This window comes from Myiozetetes cayanensis, unplaced genomic scaffold, assembly GCF_022539395.1.
Source record: "Myiozetetes cayanensis isolate MyiCay16 unplaced genomic scaffold, myiCay2020 scf14, whole genome shotgun sequence".
NCBI lineage: Eukaryota > Metazoa > Chordata > Aves > Passeriformes > Tyrannidae > Myiozetetes > Myiozetetes cayanensis.
In genome coordinates, this window is record NW_026087048.1 from 7,782,223 (window position 1) to 7,804,090 (window position 21,868).

At 35.7% G+C, this 21,868-nt stretch overlaps 1 protein-coding gene across 1 annotated transcript in view; it reads right to left on the reverse strand.

Moving 5' to 3' along the window:
* UNC13C (unc-13 homolog C) overlaps window positions 1-21,035 on the reverse strand; it is a 138,516-nt gene extending 117,481 nt beyond the window's left edge. The window contains exons 1-3 of the mRNA XM_050309689.1: window positions 18,060-21,035; window positions 2,043-2,065; window positions 1,446-1,510 (exon numbers count right to left, since the gene is read on the reverse strand). Coding sequence (XP_050165646.1) covers window positions 1,446-1,510; window positions 2,043-2,065; window positions 18,060-21,021 — 3,050 coding nt within the window. The 5' untranslated portion in view covers window positions 21,022-21,035. The remainder of the gene's footprint in view (window positions 1-1,445; window positions 1,511-2,042; window positions 2,066-18,059) is intronic.
* Window positions 21,036-21,868: the final 833 nt, after the last annotated feature.

A 21,868-nucleotide genomic window follows, 5' to 3' on the forward strand; every position in this document is an offset into this window, starting at 1 on the left:
GGTTACAGGATGTCTGCACAAGGGATTGACACAGTTTATTCTCAGAGGACTCAATATTTGAATTCATTCACCTGTGACTGGAAGAGAGGGAATAAAAAGAGCACCTTCAGTCTGTACAGTCATTGTCAGTAGCAAAAGTTCTCCTTACACCTATGAGATTGTTTTGTGTGTAACCAACAAAAAATTAGAATTCTATACACTCTTGTACATTACCCTTTAAAGGCCTACATCTATTAGGGAATGGTTTTTAAGTAACTCGTTATGGAAAGTAGTGCATATGGCAAAACAATATGGTCACATACAGCTTCCTATAGGCATAGCTATCAACACCTGACTGTCAGTACCTACACTCTTGGAGTCTGCTTACAAAATGCTCTCCTAAATTACACAATAACTAGATGTTAAACTGCTTCTCTTCTAGTTTGCATTCAGCCACTAATCCTGCCCAATGTCACATCTGGCCTCACACTTTTACAGCAACTCTGAAGGTTCTGTGAGTTGTGAAAGGCAGAAACACAAGACTTCGAGGTGTGACAAACTATATGGAAACTCCCTAAGCCACTGAAAAGCTGGAGAGTGCTCTTAATTTTGTTAAAGGTTTAATAAGTACAAATGTTACCTTAACTATCCCTTCCACAGAAGCATGTGAATTACATTAAGCAAATTCAAGCCATAATCACCTTTTAGGGTAACCCCCACCCCAAACCATAGGAATATAAACAGGAAAACTTCATAGTATCTAGCATCTGTTGTATAGCCTTTCAGATACAAAAACAAGAAGACGGATGATTAATTTGATGTCATCACCTTTCTGTGTAACAAAGCATATCTATAGCAAAAAGTGCTTTCATAGTGCACCAGCAAAATGATAATATCCCTTTTAATTAGGCAGCTAATGTAACTGATAAATTTACCAATGACTTTTACTTCTTTTCCTTTTCAGATAATTCAAAATAGGAAGGAGAGATTTTCCTCAAAGGAAGGAATCCCTACAACTAGATACAAGATAACTTCATCTGGAGACAACAGAGCAAAATGTTTTGGTTTCTGCCACATTCACTTTCAGCTAGTGGAAGATCTTTTTCCCTTGACCTTTTAATTTTTAAGTACCAGACTGATATTATATTACTAGCATTACATTACTATACATTTACTAGAATGAAGACAAAATTGTGTTACAGCTTCAAAGGACATCTGTCTTATATGCAAAAAAAGGTAAAAACATCTGTCATCCAGTCAGCCTTGGTACCTGAATTGTTGTATTGATTTCTCAAAAAAATAAGTTATTAAAAAAATTAAGAGAAGACACAGTCAGTTTTGTTGTGTATCTTCCCTTTAAAATAATGCAATTTCTTAAAATAAGAAAACTTAGAAAAAAAACTACAATTCTATGAGACTACTTTGCAGATGTAAATATCAACGTTCACAATCATATTGGTACTTACCCAGTAAATGCCTGGACTGCATAAAGCTTGGAAGCATCCAAGGAACTTCCACTTACTATCCGAGCCTTTAACAGAGACCAGAAAAAGTACAGTCACTTGGTTGCTTTTAGTAAGTTTTGCACAGAATTTAACTGCATCAAACATATAAGACATATGAAAATGTTTAGCAGGGTCAGCTCCAGGCCAAAGCTAGAGTAACTTATTCCTTTGGGATACATTTTGGTAGCATTCAGCATTTACTGAAACACACTGGAAGAACCCATGGGAAGATAAGGTATTGCTTCCCAAATACTGTTGTCCTTTAAGTCCTATAGTGTATGCAGTGTAGGTGATAATTAGAGGCAAATATGAGATATCATGTTTGACAGCAGCAGACCCCTGTGTTGGCAATTATGATAAGCACAACAGTGAGGGTTATCCTGTTTATAAATGCAACACATTTGCAATACACTCAAAGGAGAACGAAAGAGTGGAAAGCTGGGGAAAAAAAACCATGCAGATTTCACAACTAAAATGAAGGAACAAAACAGGTCAAAGAAGTCACAAACAAACATCAACAAAATACATGATCCCTATAGCAAATAGGTGATTTTAAACCTTTTCATCCACAGAACCGCTATCTGAAAGAGAATTGGGAAGAAGGGGAATATAGGTTAGACAAAACAATCTCTGAGAAATATCTTATGCCATAAAAATCTGTCACTCTTTTAATCTGGATTCTGTAGACCAGAATCCAAGTAACACCTGTGCTTATAATTGTGGCAATGTCACTCTCACTACATTCTAAACAAGCAAAAAGATGTTCTCGGTAGATAAGAACCCCTGCCACTTATGAAGGGCTGTGTGGATCGTATATAATCTACATACCATAGCTCATCTCCACGTGATTTTTAATTTTACTTTTAAAAAAATATTTTTAATACTAATGAATGTATATTTAATATAGTTGCAGTGTTCCAGAAAATAATGCTCTATTTTAAGGAAAAGGAAAGTGTTTCTACCAAGGATATAAACACACCACACCCCCAGCTGCAACTCCTGAAATGTAACTATTCTATCACAGCCATTCATATAATGACAGAAATTGTTCCCAAATGCCAATAGAAGAACCACAATTGTGAAAGTATATGACATATATAGTTCTAAATTGCCTAATGCAAAACCATGATGTATTCGCATTTACTATCAGACAGAAAATGTTTGCTGATATCTAAAATAGCTACCCTTATTTTATTGACTTTCACACTTTATAGTACAGTGCATAAATGAAACTGTGTTGTTTTAATTGTCACCTTACTGATCTTTCCATTTTTTTCCCCAAAGGGAGGACACTTCTATGAACCCTTTAAATAGTTTGGGTATTTTTGAGATGTTTGGAAATATCTCAGGTTATATACTTTACAAAATAATAATTTACACCTTAAATGTGTGCCATATTTCATTTTTAAACCACTTTATCTGCAAGAAAATATCACATTCAAATGTATACATCAAAAATATACTGGCAAATGTAAAGCTGAATACACTATAGTAGTGACAATCCAGGGAACTAAAAGTATCTATTATGCCATTAATTTAAAGCCTAATTATGTGATCAAAGCAAAGCACATGCACAAGAATGGGCAGAATTAGAGACTGGAGACAAACTGTTCAAAACATATTTTACAGGTCAAATTATATCTGATTATGTATTATTCAAAAAGTTTAAAGAGGACTAAGCTGCTAGATATTAGCAATGTCACAACACCAAACTGGAATGCACAGAAAACCAGCTATGCAACAGTCTCTTCCCCTTGGTGAGACCAGAAAATTTACCATTTTCCTATGCTTGACTACAGATCTTAGATTTCCCTCACTGCTGTTGTGAACAATCCTTTTAGAAAGAGTATGCCTAAAAGAATGAACAATAGTTATTTGGCCTAAGGCAAAATTATGCTCTGAGTTTTACATAATATTAAATTAAAACTCTTACTAATAGTAAACTCCACAATTTAGTGAAAGTACAGTAAGCACATCTCTGTGCACCAAGAATATCTGCTTTATATGCTGTGAATTGATAATTTTCATAGTTCATCTCCTGAATACAAATGGTCATTATATCAATTTCTATTTTCATGTTTTATAAAAATTCATTAAGGTACCTTTCTGCTGGGATGTGAACTATTCTGATGTTTTGACTTCACAACTTCCCTACCCCCTCTTCTGAAACAGTAGAAGTTTCATTTAGCCTCAGAAATTAATTCTTGGCTAAATGAAGCTATAGCGTTTTAGTTGTCAAATTACCCTCATTTGACTGAGCAGATTTATAAAAGAGCTTACTCTTAAAATACCTTTTTAAAATTTATTTCTTTGTGAAATGCATTTGTCTAACAACATCAGACATGACTGGCTACTCTTTCTCCACAAGCATAGAAAGAAGATTTGGACAACCCTATGATCCAACTTTCCCACTACAAAATTATTACAGCATTTCATAAGCAGGGTGAGAGCAGAGCCAGGAGTACCGAGGTGACTGTGAGCTGGGCTGGCTGGAAACAGGAATATGCTTTTATGAGGGCTAAAGAAAATATGAGGAATACTTAAAACCAGAATGTTGGAGCAGCATCTGCTCAAATGAGCAAGAAAAAAGGCAAGAGATCAGGACTAAAGTAGGAGAGACTGAGACTGCATCAATTCTCACACTTGTGAAAAAGGTGAAGAGGAATGTGGGGACTGAGGGAAGTTTTAAGCAAGACACTCCTTGGAAGTTAAGAAGTCTTGTCATTATTTGTTCATACAACCTACACCTTCTTTCTAGAATGTCTAATCAAAACATTGGTAATACTGCCACGTAAAGACACATAATAAATCTCATATTATGTGGAATGCAATTTTTAAATAATTTGAAGGTACTTTGCTACAAGATGCCTAAAGAATCACACGAATGCTACGTTTAATTCGCTTGTTTAGAAAGTTTTTTTAAAAACTGTTGACTTGTCTTCCACATTAAATGGAATTTTCCTTACTTCTCTTGGGTTTCAGGCACCTTCATCAAATTTCACTACGCTTCTTTTACTGGAACCTAATTGTGCCTCAATTTAGGAAGGAGAGTGACAATCAAAAATTAGGAAGGGAGAAAATACATTATGTTTTTTGATTAACTTGCTCTTCTTTGCAGTTGCTTCATATAAAAAAATAGACAAAGAAACAAAAAAAACCAACTACCTAATGGTCTCTTTTCTGAATAGAAATTGCGTAAAGCAAACAACTGACGCAAATTTTCCAAAAAGAAATCTTGGGAGCATCTCCTTTTTTGTAACAAATGACTGCATCTTCAGAGATTAAATTAGTTTGAAAAATTCTTCATTGTTTACTGCTTCTTCTGAACTCACCATGAGTGAAATAATCTGAACTGTGGAAGTGTTCTCTGCGCGTATGAGAGCACCAAATCAGGAAGTGTCCAGAGTCACCAAGCAATTCACTTTAGTAGTCGTTAGGCTACCAGAATAGACAGGAACATTCCTTGATGTAGATAAGAAATGAACTGTGATTATGTAAGAGACCATTGAATGTATTTTCAAATCAGGGATTCAAGGCTAGACATCTCAGATTATACTGCTGAAGGACAATGATTTACTTAAAAGAGCTTATCTTCATATAACTCATCTCTGTCATCCACACATTCAAAAAACTAACCAAAAAAAGTTATGAGTGTATGAGAAGCAGTGTAAACAGTGGTCCATTTAGTTAACCCTATGGGGTATTATTTTATTTCAGTTAGTTTGCTCCTTATATTTTTATTTTAAATGACAATTTATTACATTATGAAATACCAGTAACTGCCTTCATTTTATGCCTCTATACCAGATGCCATTTTAGATAACAAGAGAGTGTTTTACTAGGATTATAGGAAAATTCCAAGGAGTGATATTGCTCCTTAGTTGATGCTATTTTTTCTCTTTGCACTCCACATATACACACTTGTATAGTGGAATGACGAAGAGTAGGGAGGTCATCTGCCTACATTCTACTGAACATTATATTTACAAATGTCCAATATTGAAGGCAAAAGGAAAATGCTTCCCGACCCCTTTTTTTAAAGGTAGTTAATTATATTTAATTAGGTAACTAAACATGAAATTAGTTAAAATTAGTCGTTAAATTTTCATTAATAAATTTCAGGTGTTAAAAAGCTGTATAATATTCAGCATAGCCATTAAATCCTGTCTTTTGCTGAAAATGGTTCATAAGTATCCACCGGGGTAAATTCATCCCCAGATGGTGAGGACTGGAGAGGTGGAGTGAGAGGCTTGTTTGGTATTCTTTCAGTACCCTCAAATAAGTCCCCAGGCTATTCTCTATCCCCATGTCAGTTTAAACCAAGGCTAAGTAAAATTTCCAACAAGTGCTTGTTAATGCTGCATAATTACTATTTGAACTTAGTCTGAAAACTATCATATCTTAGAAAACTGTAACTTTACATGGTTCTCAACTGTTTTCAAATTAAGTCATGATCTAATTTATTCATTTTTAGTAGAAATGTTACTATCTGTAGTTCACAACACAACACAGGAATTCATCATACAAGATAACTAATGTCTATACCCAAACTTCTGAGAAAAAAAATCTGTGAAAGATGCTGAAAAGGCAGATTCTTCCAGTGTGAAAGGTATATTAGCAGTGGAGATATAGAAGTGAACACAGATCTTTGCTTTTGTAGCTTGAGATACCATCAGAAATACAACTGGACAATAAGTCTTATCCATCAGCAGAGATATTTATATCAAAGAGGTTTGAATGGTTCTGTGCTCCCTCCCCATCATAATGATCCTTCAAGTTTTGTGTCATTATTTCACTTCTACATTTTTCTGAGCAGCAGACCATTGTCCCAACACACTCCTCTTTCTTTAATGACTGCAAAAATTGAACTATTGAAAAAGAGAACTATTCACCATCACCCCCTGCCACAGTGCAAGAACTGTAATAAGGTTCTAAAAATCTAAGCTGCTAGGAAACCCTAGAGTCAAAATGAATCAATCCCTTGATTTTCCACTCTTGGAAGTGTGTGTAATTGCAGAACACCAAATTGGAAAAAGAATTAAAGTTCATCATTCTTTCAATGTACCATTTCAATCTTTAGTTCGGCAAAGTGGCTGCAAGAATGTCAAACTGACTGATAATTATGTCATTCCTGGAAGCAAACCCTTCAGACAAAATTGCTGGAATTAGATAAAAATACAGCTGTTCCATGGAAATAGCATGTGTAAAGTCCTCACCTTCAGAAGCAGTCTGGAGTCTGAGCTGGGCAATTCTAATTAGCATTTATTGCTAAAAAAGGGAAATAATGGAGGGAAACCAGGTTCAAATAGAAGCAGCACATATAGATTGTCTGCCCAAAACAATGACACAAATTAAGCCATGCTAAAATAATAAATGCTGTACCCACAAGCTATTATTGCCACTACAGAACAGACCATTACACTGTGCAAGCCTAGAGGATGTTGTATTGCTGGAGCCTATTCCAGGAGGATACTGTATAACGCTTGAAAGAGAATATTAAAGCTAGCACATCATGAGAGATGAGTGATGCTTGTCTGACAAAGAGAAGGTCAAACTTGAATAAAGCTTGGTTGACAGGAGAAATGGAAGAATTGCTGCTAGCACTTTACTAGCAGTGATGTAGAAAAATTACTAGCGGATACATTGAGAGCCAAACAGGAGGTCAGTTTGGTGAAGATGAAAACTGCGTTTGTGTCTTTATTAATAAACTAGTCTGCAAATCTGAAACAAAACGACATGCTTTAAGAACATCTCTGGTGCTTAGATATTGAGTCCCATTAGACTTCTAATGGCTTTGTTTTCTATTGTTTTTCAACAGCTACTAGATACTTCTACCAAATGCTGGAATTTACCTCTAGAAAAGAATAAATTATTGACTGTCAAGACAATTATTTGATTACAGAATGTGATGGTCTCAAAAAACTAGCATCCTCTTGAAGACCAGGCTTTCTTGAAAGTCTCTGGCTCATCTGAGTGATGACAAGAAGTAAAAGACAGCATGCATTTTAAGCAATCTCTTCTAACCCCAGGAAACATCACTCTGACAAGGCATACGTTACCCATAAAGGACAAAGAAGCATATTTTGCCTCCTTCAATACATATGATAAAAGTACATGCAACCAAGTAATTAATTATTTGCTACGAAAGGAGAGAGGAAATTAATTATTGCAAGTCTTTCTAGATCACACAGCTAGCGATGTCACAAAGTGTTTGACTTGGACAGCTGTATCATAGCCCTGCAAGCTGAAGTCTCACTGCATTACTTCCAAAGAAATCCAAGCAAACAGCCCCTTGGTTTGACACCCGAAGTGAGAGTAGTTCCTCAGGACTCTTACAAATAAAGCAGGTTCCTTGGTTCTTACACTGAACATGAGGATCACATGCACGCTGGTTTGCAGTGACAGAAGGGGCAGTAGGGTAGGAATGTGGAATGGCTGCCTGGGACAGAGGAGTGAGCGAGCTGCTGTCCACCTTGGGCCACAGAGAATATGCCTGCCAAAGCAAATAATTTATGGTGCCAGGAGAGCAGATCAGAAGGTCAAAGCAGTTGGTGGTGGAGACCCAATTGCTTGCAGCACAAATGTTTTGGGGGCGTTTACTTGACACGAGTTCTATTTTTGGCCCTGATGACTGAAAGCCCAAACTGAGCACATCAGATGTGATCCTGAACAGCAACATCTGCCTTGGTTGCATCAGTAAAATATTGAGATCCCACTCAGACATTCCAGTGGCCAAACCAAATGTGGTGAATTTGGAAGACTGAGAGATTTGTTTCAAAAGTGTAAATAAAATGCTAATGGTGGCAAACTCATAAGGCATATAAGGACCAAGACTGATACCTATACCAAGGATCAAGAGCGAAAGAGCAGAACACAGTGTCTGAGAAATGGTCACATATTTCACAGGGTAGGATGTTCATAGCTGATATTGGTTTGAAATTTTCCTGTGGAGCTGTATCCATTTCCTAGCTAATATTTAAGGAACTATCCAAAACAGTCTCAAACACTGAAAATTTTCTTTAAAAACCCCAAACTAAGAGGCTAAAAAATTTAGATAAGCCAAACTAAGTTAAAGACTTACAGTAGTGGAAGAAGAAATGACTGCATGATCACACACTGAATAAAAAGATGACACAGCCAGTGTGCTTGCTTAGACAAAGATATCAGATTTTCTTTTGTTGATAAGCAAACAGGCTTAACTGACACAAGAGAAAGAAAATACTTGAAATACCACAAAGCTAATATGATTAGCATTAGAACATTAGAAGTTATTATTTGCCCCCTTGCCATCTTCTATGCTATAGGTAAAACCAGAATCAAATTACACAGTTTGTTTCAGTTCTGTCTTGAAAGTAACAATAAATTGGAATATTTATGCATAAACATGAAAGAGAGAGACAGATGTTAAGAGCTATAGACTGGTACACTGGAATTCAAAGCACAAATTTTGGTTCTGTTGGACTTCTTCTGCCTCACAAGACATGTATAAATCCTTCTGAATTGCTCAATCCTTTTTAATAGTTTATAGAAAAAGGCATGTCTCCTCCTCATCTGCTTTTATGTTTTGTTTTGGGGTTTTTTTATAAGAAAATTTCAACCACTATGACTTTTAAAGTTCCCAAAGAAAATTCCACTGTTTGCAGTATCCTCCTTGCCTTAGGGATGCAGTGACGCATCAGCTCCATCCCGTTTGTGCTAAATGAAACAGGAAGACCTACAGGATAAGATTAAAAACTGCTTTAGTTTATACTCATCCGTTTTATAAATATTCTTCTCTCCTGGTCTATTTTGCATTCAATAATAATACATTCATCTCATCTGTCTCTCCTTATTCCACCTTGGGATATGTGCAGCTGAAGGACAAGGATTCCTCTGGTGAGGCTGCAGTTACACTGGTGATACCCAGAGCTGTGCACAGTTTATGGGTCTGTGACAGCATCGACAAATCACTTGCGCTGTTTCAGTAGCAGCTCCAGAGAATCTACTGATGTGTCAGTCAGCAGCTGGCTCTTTACTAGTACTTATTTAGTGAAAACAGATTACAGTATTTTCTGTGTTTTCATATCTTCTGGTTAACTTTTATCTTTTTAGATACCATATTCTTTATCACATCATCAAAACATTTAAAAATGGCTCTATCAGCAACACAACTGTCAGCCATGGGCTACCTGGAAAACCTTCTCTTTACACAGGTTTTAATAAAAAGATTAGTAACATTTTTAGTGGACTAAGAGTTCGACACCAGTTAAGTGCAGAAGAAAATTCTTTCAAAAACAGTACTTATTAAACAATACGAAAGTGCAGGTGCCTTTATGTATGCATTGATGTTTTTTGATAGAATTAGTTACATGTAAATCAATCCTGTCTTTATTTTCCGATTCTGAAGAATACTCTCCACTCATCAAGGAGTCAAACCTCATGGTTAACAAAGTTTCATGAGTTTCAGCAATAACTTTGTGTCAGTAGGAAGTGGAGGGGTTTTGGATATTTTCTCCTATTTAGTGTTCCAGGGAGACACAACTGTGTAGGTGCTCCACTGATCACCTGGAAAATGTGCATAAGGAACAAATCTGGTACCTGACCCAAGAAAATAGTCAGAATGTCCCTCTGGGAGCAAAACAGAGAATCTCTAATTTTCACACTTTGTTATAATATTCTACTTCACCTGTATATCAGAAGAAGATTTGAGCTTATTTATGAAGTCATGTTTTCCAAGTCATTATCTTTTTTAAATGCATGTCTAGATATTTTTTCAGCCAATTGCTTTAACAAGATTCCTTTTATCCTGAAGCTGCATCACAAAACGATGCAGCATTATCTCTGCTTCTAAAATACAGTAATCTAAAGAAAATGGTTCAATATTTTAGAAATAAAAATAGAAAATATTTTTTAATCTTGGTGACATAGTATTGTGTTCATTTTTACAGCAAAATCACTATAAAAAAGACCTTGCAACTGACATTCATGGTCAGCTTTCCTTTTAGTTCTAGCAAATTTAAGTTTGTTTAAGCACAAAAAGAGCAGGTAAGTGGTATTAATATTTATCAATTCACATGAATTCTAAAATCAGAGACAATTGTGTTAAATGGTCTCGTTTTCAGAAGGAATAGAGTACGAGAGAGTTTCTTCTTTTTTGAAGGAAACTAGCAGTTTCAATTAATTATTTTTCCTAAAACCAGAACTCATTCTCTAAACAGAAGATGTTTGGGGTGGCCTGTTTTGGGTTTTTTTTGGTTGTTTTGTTTTGGTGTTTTGCTTGTTGTTAGTAAACAGTCAAAATACACATTTCTGCTAAACCTTACTGATTAAGGATGTGGAGGGTTTGTGTGTTCTGGGTTAATTTTTAGTTTTTTGGTTGGTTGGTTTTAGTTTTGTGTGGCTTTACTTGTTTGGTTGGCTTATTTGGGATTTTTTTATGATTAAAGAGTAGGTATAGCTATTCTAGCAAAAGGGCATCTGGCAGCGATAGAATTTTTCTGGAATCTGAGGTTGTTACACAACTGTGGCTGTGACACACGTTCCCCTAATGTAAAGCACACTTATTCAGCAGCAGTTACTATGCTAAATTAAACTATTGATATTCAACCTATTTGGTAACTATCCTCTTTACAAAGAGAGTCTATGTTCTAAGATTTTTTCATAAGGATGAATGCTGTAACTACAGAATTAAAGTAAAATAAGTCATGGGAAGACTATTATGTTTTCTGAAAGACATATTAAACAGGTTTTAAAAATAATTTTACTAACTTATTCAATGGGGAAAAGCTAACTTCTCATCAATAGGAATTTGCTTTATTTGAATAGTAAAAGTTTTAAGACGATGATCAGTACTCTCAGGATAATTTTCCTTACTCTAATCTCTCTTTTGATGGACTGAACATGTAGCAAGCAACTAATACAGAGCACCCTTTCATGAAGCCTTTACTTTAGAGTAGGTGGTGAAGGTAACTGCTTGCTCTTTCCTCACAGACAAGAGATGGATGTATCATCTTGATCATTAACTGATTACATTTCCTCTTATAAGTTTTCTAAAGCAACTTCTCTACAGTTCTATTAATCTCAAGCTGAACAAACTGCCATTTCTGTTTTAAGTCCCTGATAAACCTTTTCCCCATCAAAGGACAGAAGAGAAAGAGGAAGGGAAGAGTGTAAAGACTTTTGCCTGACTGGAGTGAAACCAGGAGCAGGAAAAAACCATAGAGACTCTTGTGTGTTATGAAACAAGCATATGAGACTCAGTCAAATCAATTTACTTTGGTTCATCTACACTACCCTGACTGAATTCACAGAGTGGTTAAGAATTCTCTAGAACACTATTTTACATCCTGTAATATTACTGGAACATTTTTAGAGTGCACACATACATATGCATATATATATTAAAAAGGATTTTCTAGCATTTTAGCTAAGCAGGTTGAGTGCAAGAATATATTGTATTTACCAGTTTCTACCCAGATCATCTGAAAATGTATTTTATTCCCCCCCTCCGCGCCCCCAGCTTCCTATCCTACAAAAAAGAAGGGGAAAAAAAGGAGTTAAAGGAGTTAAAGACATCCATCATTTTGTTTACCAACACAAGGCAGGACACAAATATAATGTTGGGAAAGAAAACAAAGACAGTTGAAAAAACTAGATTATTAAATTCTGTAGTTCATTATCATTCCCAATACTGCACCAAAATAGACTTCTTAACTCACAGTAAATCTTGTTTCCTCAGTACTACACATCTATTCAAATGTACAGCAAGGGTAACCACTTCTTCCCCAGTCTGCTTACACTACATCTGCTCCATTGTGATCATCTTCTGATGCCAACATAGAAGGGAATTTACACTGATGAAAACTCTCTGTAATCTGCCTGTTTACCTTATTTACATATGAAGAGAAGAGCAACAGATTAATCAACTTGTGTTGAAAAGTATTATGTCCCCAAATCCAGCTCTTTATAGATGATACATTATGTGAATATATTATTCTTAAACACTGCAGATGAACTATATCAGCCACACCGAATATACAGTCAGTCCTTATATTAATTAAGTAATTCATCACTCCTGGTGGGAAAAAGAACAAACGAACCATGAAGAAACGAGATGTGGGAAAATAAAAACAAAATCTCCTACGACTGAATACTGTGGCACCAATATTTTGGAACAGAACAGAAAACGTTGAGGCTTGGTATTGCTGTTACCTTTTATTAACTCTAAGTGTTTTTCTCTGGGCTATTCTTTCCCAGTGATGCAAAGACTAATTACAGTATGCTCATTCAGTAACTTTCCTCCCCCGCATCAGACTAGGCCTGAGATTAAAAGATGAAAAATGCCACTGGGCTCAGTGAAGGAAAAGCATCTCAAAGAGATCACATAAAAAAAAGTTTCCTTTCATTACTGTATCAGGTGACGTTAAACTTACAGGAAACTTAAAGTGTAGTCACAACTCTGCTTCAAACCTTCCTGGGGGGGCTTCTGATGAGTGTTTACAGTGAAGGAATCCTAAAGTGTACAAACTACATCAACACTATATCAACTTAAAGCTGTATTAATTCAAGACATTGTTTAAAATTAATTACACCTAAGCTTTCAATAGCGCCACAACACCATTATATGTTAAAGCTTAAGTATAAACTAAAGCTAACATTCAATTTTTTAACAACAAAATGCTCACAGAAATGAGGTGTAATGAGAACAGGAGGGTCTTACAGATTTCAAAGAATTACCACAAGATGACAAACTGTTCCTTTTGTTATAACAAAAGCAGACTGATTGAAAAGGGGAAAAGATGACTCTTTCACACTCTCTTATGAACAAGACTGACTGGCAGTAGCTGTTACTACTGGTCAGTGAAGAAATAAGCAGCTCATTTTGACACAATACAAGCAAATATGCTTGTTCTATCTTTATTAAGTGCTGTAGTATCTTATACACTAAACTAGAATTCTATTATCTGTCTAGACATCCTTCCCTTTCCCAATCTGTACCAACATCCTGACAAGGAACTTTCTTTTCAAGAAAAAACCCCACAAACGCAAACACAACTCACAAGGTTTTAATCAGTCAACACAGTTACCTCAAGCAATTAAGAAATAAGATGGGATATATATCTACTTTCCATTTCTCTTTGTACAAACAGTGGTCCTTTCTTAAAGCCCACTTCCCAACAAGTTAATGCAGATGGAGTGTAGAAGAACTCTCTAATATATAAAAGCAATTTAACTTGTAACAGGCCTTTTATTTCCCCATTACAGTCACCACCAACAAATACGGAATTTCCATGACCAAAATAATGGTTTTATTTATTCTATTTCCACCTGAGTGGCTATAAAATTACTGATTTGTTTACTAAATAATACCAGATAAATTGATTTTCATCTGGGCCACAGCACTGATCCTTTCAAGTCCAAATCCAAGATTTATAATCACATGACAAATCCAGTACAATACTATTAACTGTTAGTTACTACTAGCTATCAGTTACTAGTACCTGTGTACCTATGCAATTGTATTAAAACCAAACATGATGGAGGTAAGACATAAAGGATAAAAAGTCTTGAATACCACAAGACAAGATTATATTAACTTCTATACAGCTGACTCAGGAAGTTCTAGCAAATAGTTATAAAAAAAGCCAGAAAAGGTGTCAAAATAAGAAAATGTACATTTGTTAAAAAAATCCAGACATAGTTTAATAAACAGAGTTGGAGATATGCATTGAAATAGGCTTACTTATTTCCCTGACAGCTTTTCTTAATACAGAACAAAATGACCACATGACGACAAGGTAATACATTCCTGGTTCCTTTGTTTTCAGATGTTAGCAAGATAACAGTATTGATCTCATATTTGATCTCTAAATTCTATTCTCCAGTCAGACATCACTAAATGTAATACAAATACTTCCTATAAAACTCTAGAAACACTTTCACCCAGTGCTAAAGAGGCAATTCCAATCACTGGGCCCTGTCCTCTGACTTGCCACTGTGTGTGTGTATAGAGCAAGATGAGTTCACCCATCCTGACACCATAAGCAATCTACAGGTTACTCCATGGCTGAAAATTCAGACCAAAAGCTTTTAAAAATCTGTCTGATTTCTAAAATCTGACATATCAAATGAGCACCAAAATCTTCCTAAATGAGATCAAGAAGATATTGCTCTCAAACTACCATTCATAGAAAGAGATTAAGTTACCATTAAAAGCAACTCAGAAGAGTGCATGCAACTCTGGAATCTTACCCAGAGTGATAGTTTTGTCAGGAGAGAAAATGATGCTTATTCTAAGGCACCTGGAAAAGTTAATAAGATAGGGATGGAATGAAAGAAGATACGAGGTAAAAAGAAAGCTAGAAAAAACCAAGTGAGGACTGGAACAATGAAAAATAGGGTAAGCTATTCTTGATTACAATATACAAAGAAACAAACCACTGGTTAGCATTTCTTTGATATTTTTCAAGCCATCAATCTTTCTATTAATATACACCCATCATCACAGTGTCTCTATATCCTTACAGAACTTTAAATCCGAGGATTACTCATGTACCACTGACGTCTCCTCTCATTCATTTAACACGTTAAGTCACCCCAGTATGTCTCCAAAAACATGTTGTAATAAATAATACATAAGCAATCAGCCCACAGTGTATTTTTTCTCTCCAGTTAGAGACAGAGAATAGAACTATCTGATGGGGTTCTTGTGCACTAATAAATTATTTATGTACCAAAGCTTCATTGACCTTACCTTATGCATTACTAGAATGAAAATCACATCGCTCTAAACCCCTCCTTTGTATTAAACTGGAGAACTAACACTGCTGTATTATAAGGTTATAACTCTGCTTGGCCAGGTTGTTTACCTGCCCCTGCCTATGTGAAGGGATGAAACAATTCGTTAAAGAATAGATTATGTTTTGGTTATATAATGAAGATTAATTTGAAGAACTTGTTTTCTTACTAGTACTTTTCCATCCAAAAGTAAGGAAGTGGAAGCTGACTGTGAATCAGTTACAGGGTAACACAGTGAAAAAACCCCACAATCATTCATAAAAGTCATGTAAACCCTAGAGTGGCTATTAGTCATTTTTCTCTAAAGTTATTATTGCTCCTGTAAATATTAAAATGAAGATAAAATACCTCAAACTGCAATTTACTTAAATACTTAAACTACTATAGTCAAACTACTATTTGCTGAAATGATAAAGTATTTGGACATGCATGAATTCACACATAAAGAAGAGGGGGCAGGTTGTGATAACTTAGAAGTTACAAGCTGCACATTTTGTGAATTTTTTAGAACTCTTCTAAGAACTGATTTATAAAATGTTCTTTCCTAAAATAATGTGCAATTCAAGTAATAAACAGAAGATGAATATATTTTGTATTAGTGGACAAACTGACTTTAGGAACACATCCTTCTTCAAAGGCTGCATACAAAGTGTTCAAAACTGCATTTCCTTATCACAGAACAACTGAGGCTGGAAGGGAACTCTGGAGGTCTTGTCTAAGAACCCTGCTCAGATGGGGCCATCTAGAGCAGAATGCCCAGGACCACCTCCAGATGGCTTTTGACTGTCTCCAAGAGTGGAGATTCCACTGGATTTCATTTTCTGTGGAGAGACTGTCTGTAACACCAGATATCCAGCTCAGTGAAAGTAAGCTGAAGGTAAGATAAGGGAGTATTTGGCTCCAATAACACTGCATACCACTCAGCAGAACAACGGTTCTTCGGGCAATACGTTCTTTTAGTAGGCTGCTCCAGCTAGAAAATATATTTCAAAAGTTTTAAATTCTGAACAATTGTTAAATATTCTGCAGACATAAATGTAAAAATATCATATTCATCCACTAGATATAAAAACATGAAAGACTTTTTTGTTAATAAGTATTGCCAGATATGCTAGAGGACCTCAAGATACACTCTTGAGCTGAGACGTAGTGTGCTGTACCAGTCCATCTGTAAATTCTCCTTAGCCACTTGCTATATTCCCTTTCTCCTTTATAAGAATTTATATTATTTTATTTGTGGAAGCAAAAATGGAGGTCATAGTATGACATAACCATACAGACACACTTTGCCCATAGACCACATCCAATACACATTTTCATAACCTGGCCTTGGTGTCAAATGGATTCTCTGTAAATATAAGAAGTGCTTCAGAATTCAGAAGAAAAAGAAAAGTGAAACCAATTTGAGTTTCAATATTTCAGGTATTCCTTATGTGCTTTCTTCAGTTATGACCTCAGACCTTCATATTCTTACATGAACTAGGTAAAGGGATTGCGATTCCCTCTCCCATGCCTCATAAAAATCAAGAAAAAGTACTGAAAATACTAACTATTGATAGTTGTTTCTTCATATATAAACTATCTAGTATCCAACACACTACTGTAGAAAAACACTTGCAAAACGTAATTACACAATCTAGTGTCGTTATTTGAATATAGAAGTAGACTTTAAAGCAAACTACCATTAGCAATATTGAAATGCTTGTGTAACATACTTTCAAGTTGACTGCATGTTTATTGTAAATGTAGTTGTTCACATACCAAAGAAGCTCTACAGTAGCTCGTGCTTTGGATGCTCATTACTATGAAATAAAATCTTTGGCTAAAGGCACAATTTTTCATCTTCAGAATGAATGTATTGGATAATTACTTTACCAAGGCAGATAAAGAAAGCAAAGATTCAGTCAAGGTGACAATTACCATCTGGCCAGCTACAGTAATTATTATGCTCCTAATTAAATGCACATGCAATATTATTACATTAACATTACAGTGTATGTTAATATTGAAAATCACCAGATTTATGTATTATTAGAGGCATTAAAGTTATATATATGGCTGTCTTCTTTGAAGTCTGATAATACACAAAATAAAAATCATGAATAAATCGGTGTCAACATTTGTGAGTTAAGTTCTTTACTCTTCAGACATGGATGCTACAACTGACACCCTTTTGTCTTTCCTCTGCACCCTTCTCTCTCCCAGTTTTTTTGTCTGAGTGCTTCCTGGGAGTACAAATAAGGACAGAATTAAAATAAGGACAAACATGAAATCAATTTAGACTTTCACTGTTGTAAGTACGTAACAAGTTGTGGGTTGCCCAGAGGATGGAGAACAGTGTTCACCAGGATGAATATAGAACCAACAATGCCTTCAAAACTGCTAAAGAAAGCAGGGTAATATCTGAACACTCTGAATTGTTCCTTTGAATACATTTATAAAGCTATAAGAATACCAAGAACAGTGTAAGAACACTGTACCATTTAGTTAGTTTTTTAAGATTTGAATCTTGTGAAATTTAATCTTCAAATTACTGAAATTCAAAGCAATACAGTTACCTGCAAACACATCTGACTAAACATATTCAGAAAACTCCTTCAAAACAAACTTTTGAAATTTTAGTTTTTTGACTTCTATAGAACTATTTCACCTATTTCACTATTTATTTTTATAAAATCAGACAGAAGCAGAATTTTTGCCACCAAATTCAATGGAAGCAGGATTAGGTATTATACAAAAGTTAACATCCATCTTTAGTGAGAACAATGTTTTCTTAAAAAAGTATTAAAATACTATTACCTCCAGCAAGGATCTTCTCTTCCAAATCATTCATTTGTTTCTTGTATGCTTTTAAAGCAGCTTCTTTGAATGATGGTCGTATTCTTTTCTTCTTTGGAATTTCAGTAACTGTCTCTGGGACATTCTGGTTTTCATCTTCTCTGATTTCTACCTCAGGAACCACATCACTTTCAACTTCTAATATCTCTTCACTGATCACACTGTCAAACTGAGTGTCATATTGCTCCTCTGGTAGCATTGCATATGGAGTTTCATACAAAGACTGCTCCAGTTCATATTCTTGGACTTGCTCACTGGTTTCACTACTATTAGTTCTGTTTTCTAGTTTAGCAAGCACTTGTTCCATGACTTCTACATAATCTGTTTCATTCTCACCAGATGGTTCAATTAAGTCTTCCTCATACTCTGCTTTGTAGCAGTAAGGCTCAGCATAAACATCAGAATCGAGGGTTGTACTTGATTCGTTTGCAGTAGACTGAGATAAAGTTCTAAACCTCCCCATAAAAGATGATCCACTGTCTTCATATCCACTTAAACTCTGAGTACTTTTGTTCCAGACTACTTCTAAAGCTGATTTAGCACGCTGAAGTGTAGATCCAAATTTAGGAAAGCTGAAAGCCTTATCAGAAAGGTCTATGCTCAACCGGCTATGCCACGATTTAGGGGCCGTTTCTTCTGAATCATCGCTAGGCAGTTCACTCTGACTTCGGTACATCATAGGCAATCTGTTTTGATTCTGATAAGAGGAAATAGAATTTGTATCCTGATAATCATCATATTGACCAGTCCACTGACTTTGTGTTTCACTGTCAAGGCCTGGACATGATGGAGAAGTACCATCTAGGGTGAAATCATAGCTTTCAGTATCATACTGGAGGTCAGAATTTTGGCCCTTTCCAAAATCTGTCTGTTGATCTGAAGGGCTGCTCATATCATATACAAAAACTTCTTGTGTGGATGTGTCTAGGCCCAAATCTGCCCCTTGTTCCAACTGATTCCAGTCTTTCCATTGGGAAAGGTCATCCTGTAAAGCAAGCTGAGTATCACTATAGTGGTTTCTCTCTCCAGATGCACAGATTATTCCATTGCTTACTCCACTATCAACAGTTTCTATGTTTTCTACTTCATTTTGCTCTGGATCCTGTTGCATGTCTTGGACAAAAGTCTGTTCCTGGGAACTGCCATACCAGTTTGTAGAATCATCTTGCCTTCGTTGCCAAAGTTCTCGATCAGAGGAAGACAATAGTGAACTGCCATTTGTTCTGATAAAATACTGGTTTTCTGAAAAATCCTCAGAGTAAGACTGACACAATTTTGAGAAGTCTGACTCTGAACGGCTAAGCTTTGGTGTTGCAAAGTCATTCTGTAAATGCCACAAAGGAGTCATGTCTGAATAATAGGCCTTTGATTGTTTCTCCAGATTGTCAAATTCTGGTGACTGATTGCCATAACTTCTGTTTGAAAAGGTGCCATTGTCAGCAGTTCTATTAAGGTCTTTAGTGTTTGGGGACTCAATAATCCCCTTTGCAGTGCTAGTTTTTATTTGATATACTGATTTAGATATCTTTGCATAACTGTTCTTATTTATATCTGATTCCAAGTCTTTATCACTGTCAGGTGACTCCCAGTCATGCATTTTAGATTTTGTCTCCACAGTTAAAAGTTTCATATCCATACTTTCATATGTCTGAGAAGAAGACAGTCCTCTTTCTTTTTTGTCTTTTATGTCATGGGAAAATATATCTGTAGAAATTCCAATGCCAGTTCCCTTAAGTTTATAAGACTTTTTTAAAATCAAATCTCTCTGTTGTGATGACTCAAAGTAAACAAGAATGGGTCTTGGCTTTGCATTTGGACAGTCTCTTTGTTGCCCCAGTCTTTGGGCAAACTCAATTTTAATAGTGCTTTGTGCCTCTGAGAACCCCATTTTATCTATTAATATTTTGTAAACTATGCTTTCAGTTTTTTCAAGTCTCTCTTCAGGCACGTTTAAAAACCTAAGACTTGCTTTGTTTCCTGGATGGCCAATCTGCTTAATGTAGTCATGTATGTCCCGAGTTTCTCTTCTGGACTGTACAAATCCAGTTCGCAATTGTTCAATTTCATTTTGTACAACTTCTACACTACTGGAAATTTCATCAATTGATTGTTTCAGAGCATTAACATGCCCTCTTAATTCAGAGAGTTCTGTTTCAATTTGACTTATTCCCTGAAGCTCTTTAAAGATCATTTCCATAACATCATGGGTTTGACTAATACAACCTGTCGAGCTAAAGCCAGGCTCAAGAGTATTTGATTTCTGGTGACGCCCAGCTCTGTCCAGAGATTTACTTCTTAATCCCCATGTTTTCTTCCATGTACTTAGTTCTGAGTCCGATGAGACACATTCTTGGCTCTTTTTCCATTTCCTTAGTTTTCGTAAAGCTCCCAGTTTCAGGGTGTGCAAAGTGCGTTCTCCATCTGAACTTCCGTCGGAAGGCGCGAGGCTGCTCAAGCTTTTCCTGTTGCGTCTCACAGGCATTGTGTGTGATGAGTATTCGTTCCTCTTGCTATTGCCTTTTATTTCACTCAAAGAGTCAGAACACGAGCTATCATTTGAAGACAGATCTTGAACTATATCTTCATTATTAGTGTGCGCTACCAAAACGTGCCTTTGCAGTCCGTTGGCAATAGCAACCCTGTAACTGAATGTTGGTGAAAGGGAAAATTCTCTATTGCTTTCCTCTTCTTCAGTTGATAAGTTGCGAGCAGATGGACACTTGGTGATCTTTTTAACGGTGCTTTTTAAAGTATTGGAAAATTTTGGATTCTTTGTATGTCCAATTTGAGTAAAGTCTTGTTCCTTTTTGCTCTGACAACTCTCTTTCCTTTTTGTACTATTTCCCGATTTCTTTGTAAACATTCCTTTGCGGATCTTATATATGTAAGATGAGATCAGGCTCTTTAAGAGGGCAGAAACCATGGAGCATAATTTATTTCAAGTTGTTTCCACAAAACACCATTTTTGATCCAGACAACTATTTGTATCTCCAACAGGATCATCATCAGTGGGGACCATATCCATATAAACTACTGTTGCTCTGGAATAATTTGACAAGAAAAAAAAAAAATCACACATCTGCTTGTTGGAAACAAAATCCTGAAGGGGTTTTGTATGTCTTGCAAAATCTCCCTCTGTTGCTCATGACTTCTTGACGTGTCTAAAAAGGAGGGAATGATGTTACAATGGCTGCCAAGCAAACTTATCATTCAATAATACTGATGTTGTTTTAACTAGGTTACAATGGAAACACAGACTATTCCCCATAATTGTCTGAATAGATTTTTTCCATGAATAATTGAAGTTGAAAACAGTTCTAGGAGAATATTTTTAACATAAATGTATAAGCTATACTTATTTACAGGTTTCTTCCTCCACTTTAATTCTCTGACTTTAACAGAAATATTTGTATTTTAATGCTTTTGCTTTCTTTCAGAGTAATGACATTTCAATTCAGATCCATGTGATATACAGGAATGATCAAAAAACCAAACAGGGAAGCAAGTTGTTACTATCTAGTAAAACATAAGTAGAAAGTTCTCTCTTGCTTTATCTTTTGCACCAAGGTAGGATTCAGATATAACAAATGAGTATTGAATCCATGAAGTACTGTTCTATCTTGACATTGGATTATGCACAGACTATGGTTAGGGACATAGAGGTTTTCTTTTGATATCAGACTTTAACAAGGTCTGGTAAGCCAGGACTCAAAAGTAGGTATATCTTCTTTGTTTCTTTTCTTTATTTTCTTAAAAATAAAGCATAGAAA